This window comes from Triturus cristatus, chromosome 6 (genome assembly GCF_964204655.1).
Source record: "Triturus cristatus chromosome 6, aTriCri1.1, whole genome shotgun sequence".
In the NCBI taxonomy this organism is placed as follows: Eukaryota; Metazoa; Chordata; class Amphibia; order Caudata; family Salamandridae; genus Triturus; species Triturus cristatus.
Window position 1 is genome coordinate 379,082,365 of NC_140589.1, and position 20,122 is coordinate 379,102,486.

Sequence of the window (20,122 nt, forward strand, 5' to 3'; positions counted from 1 at the left end):
TCTCCTTGTTGATAAAGCTCCCTGGACTGTCAACATTCCTTCCACAATTCGATGAGTACCTTTTTCCTTCTATTATGACTGTTCAGTGAGGAAAAACATCACAGAGTTACTCTTTTTGTTTCGTTCATGTACACTGATGCATTAACATGATTACACACAGCTGACCCTTATGAGCACCAAATGATGCAACCTCTGGGGTCACTAGAGCCAAACGGATACTGCCACATCATTTTCTCACTTACTTACAGTTTATGCCCACTGTGTTTGAAATTTAAGTTTATTTACTGTTTAATAATCTTTTACTGTTACTTATTCTTTTTTGTTTTTGAAAACATTCCACGAAACGTTACTCTATACTCGCCACTTCACTTACCATATTGCTATTTTTCCCCATGGCACAGCACATTGCATTGGGCCCTATGAAACGTATTACAATTGGAGGGCAGGGAAACTAAACTTGCACTACCTCTAACCCATAGACTACCACGGGCAAACTTCAACAAGGCAGAGGCATAACCACATTGTCTATTGTCACTCTTAATATACAAGGTCTAAATTATCCCATGAAGTGAGGAGCACTAACTTAATGGATGTGTATTCAAGAACTAGACTTATTGTTCCTACAGGAAATATACGTCTTACCCAAAGGAAACACGCAGATTGTGCTCGCGTTGGTATTCTATGCAATACCTTGCCACAGCACTCAACAAGACAAAAGGAGTAGCAATCCCTCTGAGATGGGACTACCCTTCACCCTCTAAGACAAAACAGTAGACAGAGAAGGCAGATTTGTAGGCCATGACTGCACAATCAGCACTACATGACTGATTTTCTTCTCAATATATGGCCCCAACAATCACAAACACCTATTATATGAGAATCTTATCTCTAGGATCACTGCATTCCGCAACAGACCACTGGTGCTTGGAGGAGACCTGAACGTAACCCTAGATCCACTTCAGGAACTTTAGAAACGCAACCGTTGCTCTCACTTCAAAATGGAATAGAAGATTTACCCTTTATTTATATATGGCATAGACCACATGAAGGAGAGCAGGATTACACCTTTTTCTCCAATGGCAATAGAACCTACTCCAGGCTGAACTATTTCCTCCTTGACAATACGCCCTTCCCCAAAGTCCTTGACTCCCACATAAGTATCAAGGTCTCGTCCGACCACTCTGCAGTTGTGACCCGCTTGGATCGGTTGCTTCCACAATGACCTCTGCAGAATCTATGGACAATCAATGAAACTGCATTTTGAGACGCAACTCTACGCAAGTCGGTTTGTGATATCACTGAACAATATTTTAAGGAAAATAACAATGGGGAAGTTCGGTGGAATACAATCTACGATGCTGCTAAGGTAGTGATTAGGAGAGAGTTAATTTCACACACAGCTCACTTGACCTGCATGTCCGCCCAAAAGAAGACTGAACTCAAAGTCAGGATACTAGCCTATAACTTACACAAAAATCAAGTTAGAAACACAATTATGGTGCTCAAAGATGAGTGGCGCCACCCAAACCACAACTCAAGATCCTCCAGGTACTCCATCGCTTCTACTCCACCCTTAACTTGGCCCAACTAGTAGATGAGGAGGTTCAGGTTCGCTACTTAAGAGTTATTTGCCTTCCCCAATACAAGGGACCTTGACTTCTTGTTAATAGATGACCCGATAACGTCTGATGAAGTTAGGGCCGTGATTAAACTACTCAAACCTAACAAGGCTCAGGGCCTAAATGGGCTGTCGACATCCTTCTATAAAGCATACAAGAATACATTAGTACCCCTACTCACGGCTCTCTACAATTACTTTCTCCAAACAAGAGAGCTTACGCCATCCATGGCAGGCTCCACCATCACTTTAATATTGAAGCCAAGGAAGGACTCCATATCTTGTGGCTCCTACTGGCCGATCGCCTTGTTACTTAATTAGCTATTAGTCCTTCAAAGTTTTGGGTTCCACTGGGACGACTGCTCCCTACAATACCTGGGAATCACCCTGGCAAAAGAAACAGAAAGCACCTATGAGGCAAACCCCTATCACCAGCGAACAGGAAAGAACACCACACTCCCCACAAAATCACAATAACAGAGGTTGGAACTGCTTCCTGGCCAATGACAGATCACTACCCAAGCATTCCACTCATATATGGGATCAGATATCCTCCACTCTCCTCTACATGTGATTTCTGACTCAAACTTGGACCAAGCCCTGCTCTAACCCCGAAATTGCTGTTGCAGTTCCTGAGGGTTATCATATTCATAAAATAGATGGACCTCACAAGATAGGAGGTGGTCTAGCAATCATATATAAAGACCCGATTAAAATCTCTATGATTGGCCATCAGTGTAGCGGATCTATGGAGATTTTGATCTTCACAGCGGACCTACATCCCCAACTTAGCTGGAAAGGTGCACTCGTATACAGGCCCCCAGGACCCCTCTCCAAGTTTCCTTCACAGCTAATGGAACTAATTTATCCCCACGCAATCTCAACCAGAAATTTCTTACTGCTTGGCGACTTTAAGAATACACGCCGAAAATCCTGACAACAAAGAGGCTGTAGCTTTGCTGACGGACCTATCCACACTAGGATTAACACAAATCAACAATGAGCCCACCCACCGGGCAGGGCACACGGTAGACATAATTTTTACTAATTCCCCCAACATCACCTGCAAAACCTCTAGCCCTCTGACATGGTCGGATCCCTTTCCAATTGATTTTCAAATTCACGGCCAGAAAAACAACATAGCCCATAACACCCATCTTACAAAGAATTACAGGCAATGGCAGAAAATTACCCCCACTAAGTTCCACGAAATATTCACACATCTCAAGATTTCGGACGCCGACACGACTCAGTAACGCTTGGAGTCCTTCACAGCCAGTATGATAACTACGATTGACTGTCTAGCCTCTCTGAAATCAATACCGACCAAAACTAAACGTCTCCAGACCCCATGGTACTCCCCCGATATAAGATCCGAAAAATGCCAATATAAGAAACAGGAACGGCTATGGCGCCTTTCCAAAGACCCGCAAGATAAGGAAAACTTCAAAACCGCACTAGCAGCATATCATAAAAATATAAAACTCGCTCGGAAAACGCACATTATAGTACAACTTGAAAGCGCTGGAAACTCCTCTCGCACCTCGTTCCAAGTTTTGAACTCATTTATCACCCCCAAGGCTTGTCACACCGAAGCAACCCCTCCCAAACTTTGTGCAACAGCATTGCAAATCACTTTTCGGAAAAAATTGAAACCATCTACCAAAAGATTAGCTCCAGCCCCTATCCTCAATCGGGCCCCAGCATAGACTCTCCCCCTATTGCTACCGACGCTCTAACCCTTGAATCTTTTCCAGCTTTGACCGCAATCAAAGTGGAATCATTGCTGAAAGTGGTCAAATCTGGATCACTCCTAGATCCCATACCTTCTAAGACCTCTGCCCTCCTATCCAAGACGCTTGCTGCTCCCATTTGCTCAATTCTCAATAGATCTATGGAAGAAGGCAGCCTCCCACCAGAGTGGAAAGCAGCACAGATCACTCCCATTAGGAAGAACCCTAAGATCACCATTGATGAGGTCTCTAGCTACCGTCTCATTTCGCTGTTCCCCCTACACAGCAAACTCCTAGAGAAACATATTACCAAGCATCTGTCGGAATTTATTGAATCCTCAAATCGTTTGGACCACTCACAGTCAGGATTTCGACCTAAACACAGCACCGAGTCAGCCCTGGTGGAAGTAATGGACAACATCCGTATGCTGGCAGACGAAGGTCGAGCAGTACTTTTGGTGCTGCTCGACCTGTACGCAGCATTTGACACCATCTCCCACCAGATTCTACTCCAGCGACTCGAGGACATAGGCATCCGAGGGAAAGCCCTGAAATGGCTGACCGATTTCCTCACCCACAGAACGCAAACCATAAACCTAGGCCCTTTCAGCTCACAAACCACCAAAGTCACCAGGGGGATACCGCAGGGCTCATGCTTGAGCCCCACATTATTTTTCTATGTTACCCCCCTGGCTGGCCTACTGAGGCAACTCGGTTTTATCCCTATCTCCTATGCCGATTACACGCAACTTCTTCTCTCCTTTGATAAAACGGACACGAACATCCAATCCACCTTCTCGGAGGGTATGAAAGGCATTGCACACTGGATGAGAGTCAACCTCCTCCAGCTAAACACTGAAAAATCTGAAATCATGCTGTTCGGAGAAGCAACGATGAAGTGGTCCCCCAACTGGTGGCCTGAGGAACTAGGGTCAGCCCCATCCCCCAAACATGTGGTGAAAAACTTAGGGGTTGAAACTTGACCAGAAACTTACATTAGAAGAGCACGTTAACCACACCGCAGGGACATGCTATCGCACACTGGGCCTCCTCCGTAGGGTCTTCCCCCTTCTACCAACATCCATACGCAAAACTCTGGTCCAGGCCCTGATTCTCAGCCGCCTGGACTACATCAACGCTTTACTTATCTCTGCCAAGGAATCCTCCCTTAGCAAACTGCAAGTAGTCCAAAACACCACGGCCCGATTGGTGAACAACGCCCCTCCCAGAACCTCAGCTGCTCCGTTACTTCGAGAACATCACTGGCTGCCAGTGAAACAAAGTAAAATTCAAAATATGCTGCATGGTTCACAAATCCCTGAACAACATGGGATCCAGCTACCTGACCAAAAAACTGGTCAGATATATGCCACCCAGAACCTTTCGATCAAGTAACCAAGGATTCCTCCATGTCCCACATCAAACTAGCCCGCATGGGCGGTAAAGCATTCTCCCACCTCGCTCCGTGGTATTGAAATTAGCTCCCCCCCCCCCCCCCCCCCCCCAGTTGAGTCAATGCCCCAACTTCCTGACTTTCAGAAAACTGCTGAAAACGACACTGTTCTAACTCTCCTTTGGTTGGCCACTAGCAGTCACAGCGCTGAGATACCCCGATGGGGGTGATTCGGGCGCTATCGAAATCATGAATCAAATCAAACAACCCACCACTGTTGGATGTGCTGTAAAATGATGTAGGAGAAGGTTCTTCCACCCGTTCTTGCTTTGTGGATGCGCTTGGGTTCGGCGAGGTCGGCGGATCGGAGGTTTCTCTTGGGTACGTGGAAGGAGATTCTATCGTTGAGATAATGGGGTCCGATGTTGTGGAGGCATTTTTAGGCATGGGTGAGTATCTTGAAAGTTACTCTCTTCTCGACGGGGAGGCAGTGGAGGTTACACAGGTTTTGGGTGATGTGTTTGTGTCGAGGGATGCCGAGGACAAGTCTGGCTGTGGTGTTCTGTAAAGTCTGGAGTTTGCTGGGCAGAGACTTGTTGATCCCGGCGTAGAGGGTGTTTCCGTAGTCCATGCTGCTGTTTATGAGTGCATGGGTGACGGGTCTTCCTTGATTCGGGGGGATCCATTTGAAGGTCTTTCAGAGGATGCAGAGGGTGTTGAAGCAGGTGGAGGCAAAGGCGTTGACCTGTCGGGTCATGGAAAGGGAGGAGTCAAGTAAGATGCCGAGGTTACGGACGTGGTCCGTGGGGGTGGGGGCTGCTGAGGGCGGTGGGCCACCAGGTGTTGTCACATGCAGCGGGGGAGGGTACGAGGACCTCTGTCTTCTCCGAGTTGAGCTTCACGGCAGCTGCTGCCCATCCAGGATGCCACATCCTTCATTACCTCCTGGAAGTGGCGTCTGGTGGTGATGGGGTTCTTGGTGAGGGAGAGGATGAGCTGGCGTAGGATCCTATGCTGAGTCTGTGCTGTCTGACAATGGCAGAGAGGGGGGCCATGTAGATGTTGAAGAGCGTGGGGCTGAGCGATGATCCTTAGGGTACTCCACAGTTGATTTCCGTGGGTTCGGAGAGGAAGGGTGGAAGTCTGATTCTTTGGATTCTGCCGGTGAGGAAAGAGCGGAGCCAGCCGAGGACAGTTCCCTCTATGCTAGCGTCGTGGAGTCTGGCGGTGAGTGTGCGGTGCAAGATGGTGTTGAATGCTGCAGAGAGGATGAGTAGGATCAGGGCTGCGGTGTGTCCTTGGTCGAGGAGGGTGCCGATGTGGTCTGTGGTGGCGAGTAGAGTGTTCTCAGTGCTGTGGTTGCTGCGGTATCCAGATTGGGAGGGGTCGAGGATGGGTTTCCTTTGATGAATTTCGTTAGTTGAACGTTGACGGTCTGCTCAGTGACTTTGGCCATGAAGGGGAGGAGGGCTGTCGGTCGGAGTTACGTAGGGGTGCAAGCTCGTCTGCGCAGTTGGTGATCCATCTGTGAAGTTCTTTGGCTGTGAGGTTGGCGTCAGTCGAGGTGGAGGGGGAATCGCGGTTGAAGGTGTAGTTGAGCTGCTCCTCAATGACCTTGCTGCAGTTCCTTCATGGAGGGCTGGGTGCAGGTTTGGGCGAGGTGGGTTTGTTGATGTGGAAGTGTACGCAGTGGTGGTCTGTCCAGGGAGGCAGCGTGGTGTGGAAGAAGTGGATTTTGTTTCCTCCTGCGAAGATGGGGTCGAGGGTGTGTCATCAGCATAAAGAGGAACTTCCTCCCAAGGCGGCTCTATGTTTTCCATGCTTTTCCTCTCAAATGCGAAAACAGCTCAAACAGATCCAAAACAAACTCCTTGTTTTTATGTGAGGGTAACAAAATCACCCAGAGTATCCCGACTCACACTCTATAGGAAACTGGCGAATGGGGGTGGGACTCCCCAATGTGACTAGCTACACTTTAGAAGCCCAACTGCTGCCAGCGCTGGACTGGCACCAAACTCCCCACACCACCCTCTGTTCTGAAACATTAAGCTCAGGTCTCCTTATCACACATACAATGGCTCCGCACAAACATAGACCAAATCACAACACCCACCTCTGCTCCACCGCTATACGATTGCATCGTTGGGAAACAATGTCCGTAACCAGATTATGACCATGTACCCTTCCTCCATGACTCCGATTACTCCCAATCTAGACTTTTTGTCTGGACTGTTGGACCCTAGCTCTTCATGTTGGAATGACAGGCGCTGTTATGAGTAGGCGTCTTTTACATGGACGGGATAGTAATGCACAGGAAGATGTGCGTGGACAAGTTCCATTCCCAACCACGCAACGAATAAAAAGCCCAATCAATTGCTACATTGCCTAGGGGATAAAGAGATACAATTGTGAGAGAAAGGAGACAAGACTACGCCTGACACCGTCTTCCACGACAAAATAAAAAAAGAGACCTCCTACCTTTATACAGCAATAAATCCATCCCATTCCGAACAAACCCCTTCCTCTATGATAGCTTCTAGTACAGACCTAGAAAAAGAGATACCAGATGACACTTGGGAGGCAGGGTAGCCACATCCTCTACATACAACACAAAGAAAATGCCTACAAACTCCTCAGTAGATGGTATCTTACCTCAACTCGCATGAAAGTGATAAGTGGGGACCCAGACATCTGCTGGAGAGGATGCAGGGAGAGGGGGAACATAATACACACAAGATGGAACTGTCCAAAGGTTCACTCCTACTGGGAGGAGGTGCTACAGATGGTGGAAGAGATTATGAGAATTCCATCTTGGTTGAAATACTGGTTGCACTGGGTCTTGAGGGAACAACTCTAGCCTGGATAACATCATTCTTGAAAGATCGGACATTTCAGGTTTTGTCTGCTGATGCCAGGTCAGATCTGCAGGCTTTGACAACTAGAGTGCCCCAGGTCTGAGTCTTAAGCCCGATGACCAGTGTTTCGACCAAGATAGAATGGCAGTCCACTGACCTTCTAGTGAACTGCTCCCTTCCCTGCACAGCTCCACCTGGTAGCTGCTGCTACCCCCATTGCTGCTGCTGACTCTTTGGCCAGACGTTTGAGGCCCTGGTGGTCTAGTGGTAGAGCATATTTGCTCTGCTGCTGGGTTGCCCTTCTATGTCTCTTTCCTCTCCTTTTCTGCTTCTTTTGCCTCTTTCTGATTTTACCTTTTATTCCTTTTGACTATTTTTGTGTCTCGTTGCACTTCTTTCGCTTCCCTCGCTCTTTTGCTTCGCCACCCTTGCTGCTGCGATCCCAGCCCCCTCCTGTGACTCTCTCCTGCTCCCCGTGTTTCCTGCCTCCCAGCTGTCCAGCCCCCGCTCACTACTTAATGGTGGCTGCTACGTGGTGAAGGTGCAGTCCACTGACCTTCTAGTGGACTGCTCTCTTCCCTGCAAAGCTCTGCCTGGCAGCTGCTGCTGCTGACCCTCTGGTCAGGAGTTCGAGGCCCTGGTGGTCTAGTGGTAGAGCATCACTTCTCTGCAGGTGGGCTGTCCTTATGTCTCTCTTTCCTCTGCTTTTGCCTTTTTTCATTTTTTTTCCATTTTACTCCTTTTGCATTTTTTCTCTTCCCTCCATCTTTTGCTTTGCAGCCCTTGCTGCTGCAATGCCCCACCCCCTTCAGTGACTCTTTCCTGCTCTCCGTGTTTCCCACTTCCCAGCTGTCCAGCCCCCTGCACACTACTTAATGGTGGCTGCTGCGCGGTGAAGGTGCAGTCCACTGACCTTCTAATGGACTGCTCTCTTCCCTGCACAGCTCTGCCTGGTAGCTGCTGCTGCTCCCGTTGCTGCTGCTGACCCTCTGGTCAGGAGTTCGAGGCCCTGGCGGTCTAGTGGCAGAGCATCACTGCTCTGCAGCTGGGCTGTCCTTAGGTGTCTCTTTCCTCTGCTTTTCTGCATTTGCCTTTTTTCAGTGTTTTCCCCTTTTACTCCTTTTGCATTTTTTCTGTCCCTTTGCAATGGTTCTCTTCCCTCACTCTTTTTCTTTGCAGCCCTTACTGCTGCAATGCTCCACGGGCCCGCACCTTTCAGTGACCCTTTCCCACTCCCCGCGATTCCCGCTTACCAGCTGTCCAGCCCTCCCGCACACTACTTAATGGCACCAGGCGTGCCAAAGGCATGCATATATGCGCCCGCCCACACCTGGAATAAACCCAGCGCCACAGATTATGGTTCTCGGACCTTCCACCGATAGAAAGCCAGCACCCTTCTCGCCCTCAACACAGGGCCTGCCACCTTGCATTGCCGAGGTCAAGGACCCTTCTCCTGCCGGAACTGCAACTACATCTTTGCCCACCCCAACACTCCAGCTCTTCCCGCCGCACAGCCGACCAACAGTGCACCAGGCTGGCTCAGCTGCATCCTCCTCAACACGCATCCATCACAAGCAAGCCACAGAAATCTGGGACCTCCTTGATGCCGCCTCTTCCGACATCGCCTTCCTCCCGGAAACCTGGACCAACCCCAGCTCAGATCCGGACATCAACACTGCCATCCCCAATGGGTACAAAATCACCTGCAAGGACTGCGATCACCGACCATGAGGAGGCACCGGCATCATCCATAAGAACACCATCCGCCTGACCACACACTCGAACAACCCAACGACAACCATGGAACACCTTCACTTCCAGATCCAAACCAACCCCAACACCACCGTCCGCAGCACCCTCGTCTACAGGCCTTCCGGCCCCCGCCCACTCTTTAGCGAGGCCATAGTAGACCTCATCATACCCCAGGCTCTCGCATCCACCGATTACATCCTACTCTGTGACCTCAACTTCCACCTGGACAACCCCAGTGACCGAAACACTGCTTCTCTTCTGGAGAACCTTGCCAACATTGGACTCAAGCAGCTAGTCATTGCTCTGACCCACGCAGCCGGACACACGCTCGACTCAATCTATCCACCACCGGAAACATCATCTACAGCCACACCACCGAACTCCTCTGGACCGACCACCACTGAGTGCACTTCGCCTTCACCACTTCCACCATACACCATCGCCCTCACTGCCCCCCGTCGTAGCTGGACAAGGCCACCAAGGAACATCTCAATGCGTTCCTCAGCACTTCCACACCACCGACATCAGCAGACGCCAACACCTCATCACTCAACTTTCACTGATGGATCTCCAACTGTGCCGCCACTCTGGCACCCCTCAAGAAGGCACCTGGCAAGCAACACTCCAAGAAAGCAAGCTGATTCACTCGCGCCATCCACAAGTCCAGACGCACCTGCAAATAACTTGAGAAGAGATTGAGGAACAAAACACCAGAAACCCATGCAACCTTCAAAACGGCCATCATCGCACACCACCTCCTTCTCAAAATCACAAAGAAAACGCCCCTCCAGGACAGAACGCACACAACAGCAAATAACTCTTTGCCATCATCAAGGAGTTTGCGAGACCCAACAGCCAGACCACAGACGTCCCACCCCTCCCAAGACCTATGCAACAAACAGAGCACCTTCTTCCACCACAATAACAGGCTGGTTTACGACAGCTTCGAGACCCAATACCCTGCCACAATGCCCGTCACCAAGGCACACAACCACGCCGCACACTAACAGATCCTGCTCAACTGGGTTCCGCTCACCACAGACGACACACTCACGACCATGAAGAACATCCACTCCGGAGCCCCATCGGACCCTTGCCCGTACCTCATCTTCCATAGAGCATCCACCTCCATTGCCCCGAGCTTTGCCACACCATCAATTGCTCCACTGAAACCACCATCTTCTCAGATGACTAGAAACACGCCAAGATCAACCCCCTGCTGAAGAAGCCATCTGCCGACCCGACGGACCTCAAGAACTTCAGACCCAGCCAAGGTCATCAAGAAGGCCATCAACGCCCAACTCTCCAAGTTCATCAAAGAGAACCACTTCCAGGACATTGCTGGAGCAGAGTTTTCTGTTGAAAATTTATCGGGTTTTTTAAGCTCCAGTTTTGTCTATATGTTAAGAATTAAAAATACTAATTGTAATTATTAATTATTTGTTTTGTGTGAAAATTCTAATTAACCAACATGAATTAACAAGAGAAATTACACGCGGGAATGCATATATGTTGCTTAATAATAATGTGCAGGTTTTATTAAATGAATGTTGCTAAGTGTTGTTTGTTTAAAGTACAAAACGCTTTTAAAATAATGTGTACTAATGCTTAAATATGTTGCAAATGGCTAGTTAATTACATACACATAAGGGTATTAGTGGGAATCAACACTGTTTAATCATTGCGATGATGTAGTAACGTTGTTTGTATTTCTTTCGATTAAGATGGTTCGTTTTGGCCTTAAAGAAAATGGCTGCCGTTTAAAGCCTGTGCTCGAGTAAAATGAGATGACGAGAGGCCTGGTTGAAAGTCACCTGACTATGGCTTCTGCTGGAGTTTGAAAGTTTCCGCAATGACAGCGACTCTGGGAAATCGTCCAAGTAACCTTGGAGGAAAAGAGAGCCACAATGAACTTTGTGATTAGAGTGGTGGCTTCGTGATGGTTCTGAGGAAGAACATTTTAAAAAATTACAGTTGCAAACTCGAGTTTCCTTCTTCCGTCTTTTTATTTTTGTGATTTTTCTGAGCGGAGATTTTCCAAATGTAGCGATGCTACATCCTTTCCTGCTCGCTCTGCTCAGCGGCTCAACGGAAATTTAGAACATTTTATGTTGCTTTATTTTGTAAGTTTCTCTATAAGTATTGTTAGACTACAGAGGGTCTGAGGCCACTTCTTCCCAAATTTGCGTTGGTGAGGATCGATGCTGTGAGGACGGTGACTTGGGAGACTTCTACTGAGAGACCTGTCCTGACCCATTTATGACATTTAGCTAGAATAGGTAACTATGAGAATAATGATTTTGTTTTGATTGATTTTTCTTTGAACTAATTTTAGATAAAGTACAGTGTTGGTGGTTATTTATTGTCAATTATTGAGTACTCTATTGTGATTATTGTTGTTTAAATCATGACTCAAGACAGTGTCAATTAGGTCTCATTGACCTCAGTGCAGATGCAGGGTGTTTAGAAGGTTCTCTCTCTCATGGTTGGTATTGATAGAGTAATCTGAGTGTATGTTAGTGAAATGGGCCCAAGCGTATGGTGAGTGTATGTGCGTGTATCTGTGAAATTACTCTGTCCGTGGAAGTAGAGAGAATTTATATGCCCTGATCTGGATCAATTTCCTGGTAGCAGAATTTGATGGTTTTGATTATTGTCTTGATCTGATTAGATTGCTTGTACATTGGCTTTTTGATTTATTGATTATTGATTGATGTTGGTATATGTACTAATACTATATGTTGGAGTCGTCGTGTTGAGTTTTATGTAGTGCTTCTGGAATTTGGGAGCTGGTAGCAGTTCCGTAGTAGGGCAGAGGGAAGTATATACTGCTCTCGGGAAAGACGGGATTGTTGGTCCTGTACGTATGCAGGAAAAACGTGTGACAATTGAAGTTGCGCGTCACATTGTCTGGGTTCGGAATCAGTGACATCGTCGTGTGTTACTATTAGGGATATATTTCTAGTATAAAAGGAGTGTGTATGATAGCAAAGGTTATCTGTGAAACTCTGGTCTTAAGTCCCAGGGATCCGTAAGGTTCGCCTTTAAAGCTTATCGCGGGAGAAGTAATAGGTATTCTCTGAGCTTGTCTGAAAGACTGGGCAGAGGAAAACACTGCTTGGTTAATGCGTGTTATAATTCTGTAGTAGGACAGACTGTTCGCTGTTCTCGGGAAGGCAGGATTCTGTGTGTATGTATTATATTTTCTTGTATGAAAGTGAGTGAATGTATGAGCATTTAGTTGATTGTAAGACTCTTTGGAGCAGTCCTAGAGGAAACAGTTAATGGATGCATGTTAGAAGGGCAGAGTAGAGGAATGTGCTACTGTGTCAACGAGAGTATTAATTCCGTAGTGGAACAGAAGTGAGTGCTGTTTCAGGGAAAAGACGGGATTCTTGTGAAAAAGATTTTCTTTACTATTCTATGGTTAGCGAAGCAGACAATGGAGATGTTTATATGTTGTAACTAATAGATATTGTAAAATTTGACACGAAGTCTACTGAGAAGATTTTTGTAAAGGAGGGGTAGACGAGTGACAGGAGACAGGAGCAGGAACGACTGCAGCGACTGCTGACGTAATAGAGACCGCGCTCTGATTGGGTAGTGGATCTGAACAGTGCTCGTGCTGAGATTGGTGCGTTGGTGTGAGCCGCGCAAGGATTGGAAGGGGTACAAGGTGACGTAGACGCTCCAGGATTGGTGCGTTGGTGTGAGTCGCGCTGTTATTGGGTGAAATATTGTACTATTCAGTTGTATTACGGAAGGGATTAGAAAGTTTGGTAAACGCAGAAATGTATTACCAAGAAGAGAAAAAGAAAAAGAAATCCTTGTTCGGAAAAATTAAAGGATGGTTTGACAAGGATAAAGATGTTAAAACAAGAGAAGGTGAATTGTTACCTCCAACGAAAACGCCTGCATCCTTCATGGTTGCGAGATATGGGTATCATACCTGTATATGGTTGGAGAATTGGGCTAGGTATACTAAGGAAGATGGTGTCTTAGCATTCCCAGAACATGGTTCATTTAATTTGGCCGTGTTGAGAAATTTGCGAGAGAAAATGATGGGTCTATAGCCTAGACCAAGGCCGACACAGTTTGAGGCTTTGGTGGAATGGGAAGAGGAAGTACATGAGCAGGAAAAACAGAGGTCTGGAGGCAACTACAGATACATGTTTGGGAGAAAACATGATCGTGAAACTCATCATGATCGAATGAGGAGATGGCGAGATGCTAGTATGTCAGAGGGATTATATCCTATGAGAACAGTTGACGAGAGGGAAGAAAGGAAGGGTACAGAAAGGGTTCTGGAGGCAGAAGTGAAAAGATATGGAGTTAGTGAGTATGAGGATGAGGTCTTGAATGACATGATGTACAAGAGACCACCTCCATATAGACCAGAACCAGAAGAGAGCACACCAGTTGTTTCTCCAATAAGAGATACATTGCGTATCATTGAGACAGAAGTTGTGACACCTGAATTAAGAAGTGGTAACCCTTTCAGAGAAAAAGAGAGAGAGAAAAGATGTGGTGATGAGAATACGAGAGAATTAGCTAGAACTACATCAGAACTGACTGAAAAGATTAGAGAACTGACGAAGAATCTAGAAGCTGTTACGGTGCCTGTAACCATAGGTCCGGTTATGCCTGTTTTTGATAAACAGAGGATGGGTGAAAATAGTTTGGTGATTCCATATGTTGGGAATAGATTGACAAGTTTGGCTGGTCCCTCAGGAGATTCAGGGAAAAGGACAGAAAGTAATGATGATTTGAGACAATCCAGACGTGACACATGCAGTGGAGGATTAGAGGTACAGTCTAATTCGAGATTGGATACTAGTGATGCTAGTTGTTCAGGGATGCCAATGTTAGAACCACAGAGGATGCCAGAAAAGGTGGTTCCAGTGAAAAGAACTACTGAAATAACAGCTGAAGATTTGAATGATTGGATGAGAGTCCTTCAAAAGAGGGATAAAGATTCCCAGGCAATTGATGTGGCCAAGTTACGCATAGAATTAGAGGAGCTTGTGGTAGGGACAGTTCCTACAGACATTCTAAAAAATCATCATGATGGAGAATTGTTATTCATGTGTAAAAACATTACCTGGAGAGCTAAAAATACGCATGACAGGTTAAGAGCAATAGCGAGTGAGCAAGGAGTTGACATTGATAAGGTAAAAGCATTGCAGAGGTCTTACAGGATGGATTTTACGGACAAGGATATTGAAAATCTGAATGGTGCTGGTAGAACAGGACAGATTAAGGAAATGATCGCATTGTTGCGAAAATGGGGTGATGTAGAAAAATGGAAGGATAGGTGGTATAAGAAAAGGGAAGAATCAGTGGACAGGACTTATTCAGCATTTCCTGTGAGAGAAAAAGAGAAAACAGTGGATGCTTATCCTATGAGAGAAATACCTGGAGGATATGTACATGTTCCATGGACCAGACAGGATATTTTATCATTTACGAATGATTTCCCTCGACTGAGAGAAAAGCCCGTCGAGTGGTATAGGCAGGTAGACAGGTTTGTGAAATTGTCAAAAGTGCTGTGGATTGACCTGAATAGTCTGTTTGATATAATTGTTCCAGCAGACTTGTGGGCTGAGTGTAAAATAGTTGTAAGTTGGCCTACTGAGGAATATCCAAGAGACCAGAGAACAGGAGCACCAGATCCAGAAGTAATGAGGAAGTATGATCAGGTGATTGTATACCTGAAAATTAAAGTCCCTCCAAAAGAGACAGACTGGGTTAAGATAGATCGAACACATCAGGAAGCAAAAGAATCAGTTCATGCTTTTTATGAGAGGCTGATACTGGCTTTTAAACAATTCAGTGGGGATGAGCACCTGGGTGACAAGGATTTGAGTCATTTTGTATACAGATTTGTATATGGCCTGAGACCTGAGATTATTGAGAGAATTCGTGAGCATACAGTGGACTGGCAGAGTAAAAAAATAGATGAGATTCTGAGACATGCAAAGTACTTCAGTGATGAAATTGAAGCAAAACAGAGAAAGCTGAAAGAGAAAGCAATGTGGGCACAAGTGAAGGTTGCGGAGAGACAAGAAGCACAGTTGGTGGAACAGGCAAATAATTCAGGGAATAGGCCCAGATATGCAGGGAAAGGAAACGGGAATCTTGAGGAAGCGAAAAAAAAGTTTCCTTGTCACAACTGTGGCCAACTGGGACATTGGAGATCTGAATGTACCAATCCACCATTAGCGAATAACGAGAGTAAACCCTTAAATCAACAGGTGCAGAACGAGGGGGATAATCAACAGCAGCAACAACAGAAGGTTGTGAGACAGCAGAGCCAAGAGCCAAAACCGCCCTTGCCGCAGAGTAGAGGGTCACAAAAGTACAATCAGGATTCGGGATTCTATAATGAGGAGCAGGTAAACAAACCAAGGCGTTCTAACCAGGTACAACAGTATTTGTTAAAGAATGAAGGGAGTGAGTCTGAAGGTGATTATTGACGGTGCCGAGGAGAGGAGGAAGAGTGCATACTTGGTGCAACTCTAGAAATAGACAAGGCAGGACCATTTGTAGATGGGAAAATAAATGAAGAAAGTGTTACTTTTTTAGTAGACACAGGTGCGACGAGATCAACTGTCAGGTCAGCAGATATTAGAAATCTTCCTCTCTCGGATGAATTAATCCAAGTAGTTGGTGTAGCCAATACACAAATCAAGACACGTCTTACTGAACCAGTAAGGGTACAAATAGGGAAATTTTCAGACATGCACAGATTTGTAGTCTGTGACACTAGTCCAGTGAACTTGTTGGGCAGGGATTTGCTATGTAAAATGAACTGTACAATTTTTTGTACTCCGGATGGAATAGCTTTTGAAACACAAGATGAAGATGTTTTGTACCGAATGACTCTAGATAATAGAGAAAGTGAGATGGTTGGTACATATGCTGTGTTTAATCTAGAGGATTTGCCTCAAGAGCTGAGAGACACAGTGAAAAAGACAGTTTGGGATTTTACTGGAGAGGATGTGGGATTGATGAATAATGTAGATCCTGTGAAAATTTCAGTGAAAGAGGGAATTACTTATCCTAACATTCCTCAGTACAAAATGACACCAGAAATAATTGAAGGAATAACTCCTATAATTGAGAAAATGATTCAGCAAGGAGTTTTGAGAGAGAGTTACTGAGTAGCCCGTGTAATTCACCGATAATGGGGCTAAAGAAACCTAATGGAAAGTTCAGGATTGTACAGGATTTGAGAAAAGTTAACAAGATTGTGGTGGCATGTTGTCCTATTGTGCCAAATCCGTCAGTGATTTTGCATCAGATTCTACATGATGCTGAGTGGTACACAGTGATTGATTTGTGTCATGCTTTCTTTTCAATTCCATTGCATCATGACAGCCAGCCGATTTTTGCATTTAGGTTTGGCCAGCGTATTTTAGCATGGTGTCGAATCCCACAGGGGTACACGGAGAGTCCTTCGATATTCAATCAGTTATTGAAAAAGTCATTGGAGAGTTTGATCATGCCTGAAAACTCAGTACTAGTGCAATATATTGATGACTTACTCGTGGCATCAAAGACACGTGAAGCTTGTGAAGTAGATACCATAGCTTTACTGAATCATCTGGCAGATGGAGGGTTAAAGGTATCTCCAGCCAAATTGCAATTTTGCAAGAAAGAGGTGCATTATCTTGGACACAATATTGAAAAGGGTCTGAGAAAGGTGACTGATGACAGGATCAGAATTATCAGAGAAATGAAAGCCCCAAAGACCCAGAGAGAAGTGAGGATGTTTCTGGGAATGGTGGGTTATTGTCGTCAGTGGATAATTAATTTCTCCCTGATAGCAAAGCCACTGATTAAGCTGACAAAAAGTGAAATGAAAGATCCATTGGAACTAGATGGAGAACAAATGGCAGCATTTGAGGAGTTAAAGAGCAGAATGTGTGAAGCCCCTGCTTTAGGTATGCCAGACTATGAAAAAGAGTTTGAGTTGTACTGCAGTGAGAGAAATGGATGTGCACTTTCAGTGTTAATCCAGAAACATGGACTACTGAGAAGGCCTATTGCGTACTTCTCATCGACACTTGACCCTGTAGCTGTGGGTTTACCAGTTTGTCTGAAATCTGTAGCTGCAACATGTAAAAGTCTGGAACAGAGTGAGGGAATCATAATGGGATATCCTGTAAGGGTATTTGTACCTCATAATGTGGCAATTCTTTTGACAAGAAGCAGAACTCAGTATATGTCACATAGTCGGCTGACTAAATATGAGAAAGTCATTCTGGGAGCATCAAATGTGACTCTTGAGAGATGTGTGAATGTGAATCCAGCAACATTATTGCCAGATAATGAAAGTGTGGGTATAAAGACAGAAGATGATCACAATTGTTTGGATGTGCTGGATTACTGTACAAAACCGAGACCAGACATAAGAGATCTTCCATTGCCTGAGAGTGATCATGTGCTGTTTGTGGATGGATCATGTCTGAGAAATGATGATGGTGTGCTGAGTGCAGCATATGCAGTGTGTAAGGTTTCAGAAGTGATGGAAGCTTCACCATTGAAAGGAGTGAAATCTGCACAAGTTGCTGAGTTGGTGGCATTGACGAAAGCTTGCGAAATTGGGAAAGATCTGAGAGTGACTGTGATGACTGATAGTCAGTATGGATTTGGAGTTGTGCATGATTTTGGCCAGCTTTGGCTACAGAGAGGTTTCTTGACGTCGAGTGGGACCCCTATAAAGAATGCTGAGGTGATTGGAAAATTGCTTGAGGCGATACAGCTGCCTAAAGAATTAGCGGTTGTAAAATGTGCTGCTCATGGACAAGGAGATGATTTTGTGACAATTGGAAACCGATTCGCGAATGACATTGCACAGTATTGTGCTAAAAATAATCACTCGATTAATAGGGAAGGAGAAGGGGAAATGTCTTTTTGTTCTGTGATGTTTACTAATGTCCTAGAAACATGGGATGAGGTGAAACAGTTGCAGGATGAGGCAGGAAAGGAAGAAAAGAAAGACTGGATCAAGGCAGGTTGTGCCCCAAGAGAAACAGATCATGTCTGGATCTATAGAGATGGTAGACCAGTCATGCCGAATTCTATGTTGTCAGCAATGGCAAGGATGTATCATGGCCAGGGACATTTGGGAAGGGATGCGATGATCAGGTCTTTTAAACAGACTTGGTACAATGCAAAGTTCAGGATGATTGCAGAAAGCATTTGTCAGAGATGTTTGATTTGCCAGCAATTTAACACTGGGAAAAAGACAGTGGTGAGTCTAGGAACAATAGGCAGAGAAGGTGGTCCTTTTACCAGAATGCAGATTGATTTCATTGAAATGCCACAAGTGAACAGATTGAGGTATGTTCTAGTGGTAGTCTGTTTGTTCTCAAGATGGGTGGAGGCCTATCTGACTAGGAGAAATGATGGAATAACAGTGGCAAAGTTACTGTTAAGAGAGCTGATTCCTAGGTATGGGTTTCCAGTAACGATTGAGTCTGATAGAGGTGGACACTTCTATAATGAGCTCATGAGTTTAATTTGTGAAGCATTGAGCATACAGCAGAAGCTACATTGTGCTTACAGACCAGAGGCTTCTGGTGTTGTGGAGCAGATAAATGGCACAATTAAGAACAGGATTGGTAAGATGTGTTTAGCCACTGGAATGAAATGGCCTGATGTCTTGCCTCTAGTACTAATGACTATTAGATCTACTCCAGATAGAACTACTGGTTTGAGTCCACATGAAATTTTGATGGGACGTGCAATGCGTCATGCATTTGTACCGGTCAATAAGTTGATGACAATAACTGATGACATGATTTTGGATTACTGTAAAGGCCTGGCTGACGCAGTTCATTCTGTGTTTCACCAGGTTGGAGAAGACGCTACTACACTTGAGAAGAAGCAAGCTCATGATCTGAGTCCAGGGGACTGGGTGAGGATTAAAGTGCACAGAAGAAGAAATTGCTTGGTTCCAAGGTGGGGAAGGCCAAGACAAGTCATTCTGACTACGACAACTGCAGTGAAGTGTGCTGGTGTGAAAAACTGGGTACATGCAAGTCATACTCTGAGAGTTCCAAACCCAAAAGATGGGACTGGTAAGGAGTATTTTGAAGAGTCAGATTCCAGTGATGATGAAGAAACAGAAACAGTGAGGAGAAATCAAAATTCTGGGAGAGCTGAAGGAGAAAGAGAGTCAGGTGATTCTTTCTTTCCAGGAGAAACTTCAAGAGAAACATTGAGAGTTTCAAAAGGGAGATCAGATTCTGTGAGAGAGCCTGAAGTTCCAATAAGCAGTGAAGAAGAAAGAAGAGAAAAGAGCAGTTACACAGAGACTACTCCTGAATCAGATGAGGAGGTTGAAAATCCACTTGAGATTATACCTGAAGAAGTAGGGTCAGAAGAAGATAGAGAGGGACAGATTGCGGAAGACCCCCGAGGAGGTGTAGGAAACATTCCTGATAAGCTAGGTGAAGGGACAAGTAGACAGCTAGAAGATTGCGTGTCGGAGACCCGAGGAGGGAAAGAAATAGGGAAGTCTCAAACAGTGGTGAAAAAGACTGTGGAGCGAAAGAAAACTGCTGAAGAACAAGAGGCATTTGAAACAGAATCGGATGAAAGTGAGAATGAAAAATCAGAAGGTCGAGTTCTGAGAAAGAGAACTTGGATTGGAGAAAGAAATAATAAAGAAACAAGACCAAAAAAGGTTGTAAGAGGAGATCTTTGGCCTAACACCCCCGCGCCGCACGGCCACCAGCTGCTGCGTGTGCCCCTGCCTGCC

At 45.6% G+C, this 20,122-nt stretch overlaps 1 protein-coding gene across 2 annotated transcripts in view; it reads right to left on the bottom strand.

The window, feature by feature from the left end:
* TRAPPC12 (trafficking protein particle complex subunit 12) overlaps positions 1-20,122 on the bottom strand; it is an 820,049-nt gene that overhangs the window by 789,823 nt on the left and 10,104 nt on the right. Inside the window, exon 2 of one of the 2 annotated variants that reach the window (XM_085610772.1) lies at positions 7,223-7,291. The exons of the other annotated variant lie outside the window; for it this stretch is intronic. Coding sequence (XP_085466898.1) covers positions 7,223-7,244 — 22 coding nt within the window. The 5' untranslated portion in view covers positions 7,245-7,291. The remainder of the gene's footprint in view (positions 1-7,222; positions 7,292-20,122) is intronic. 2 annotated transcript variants of the gene reach the window in all.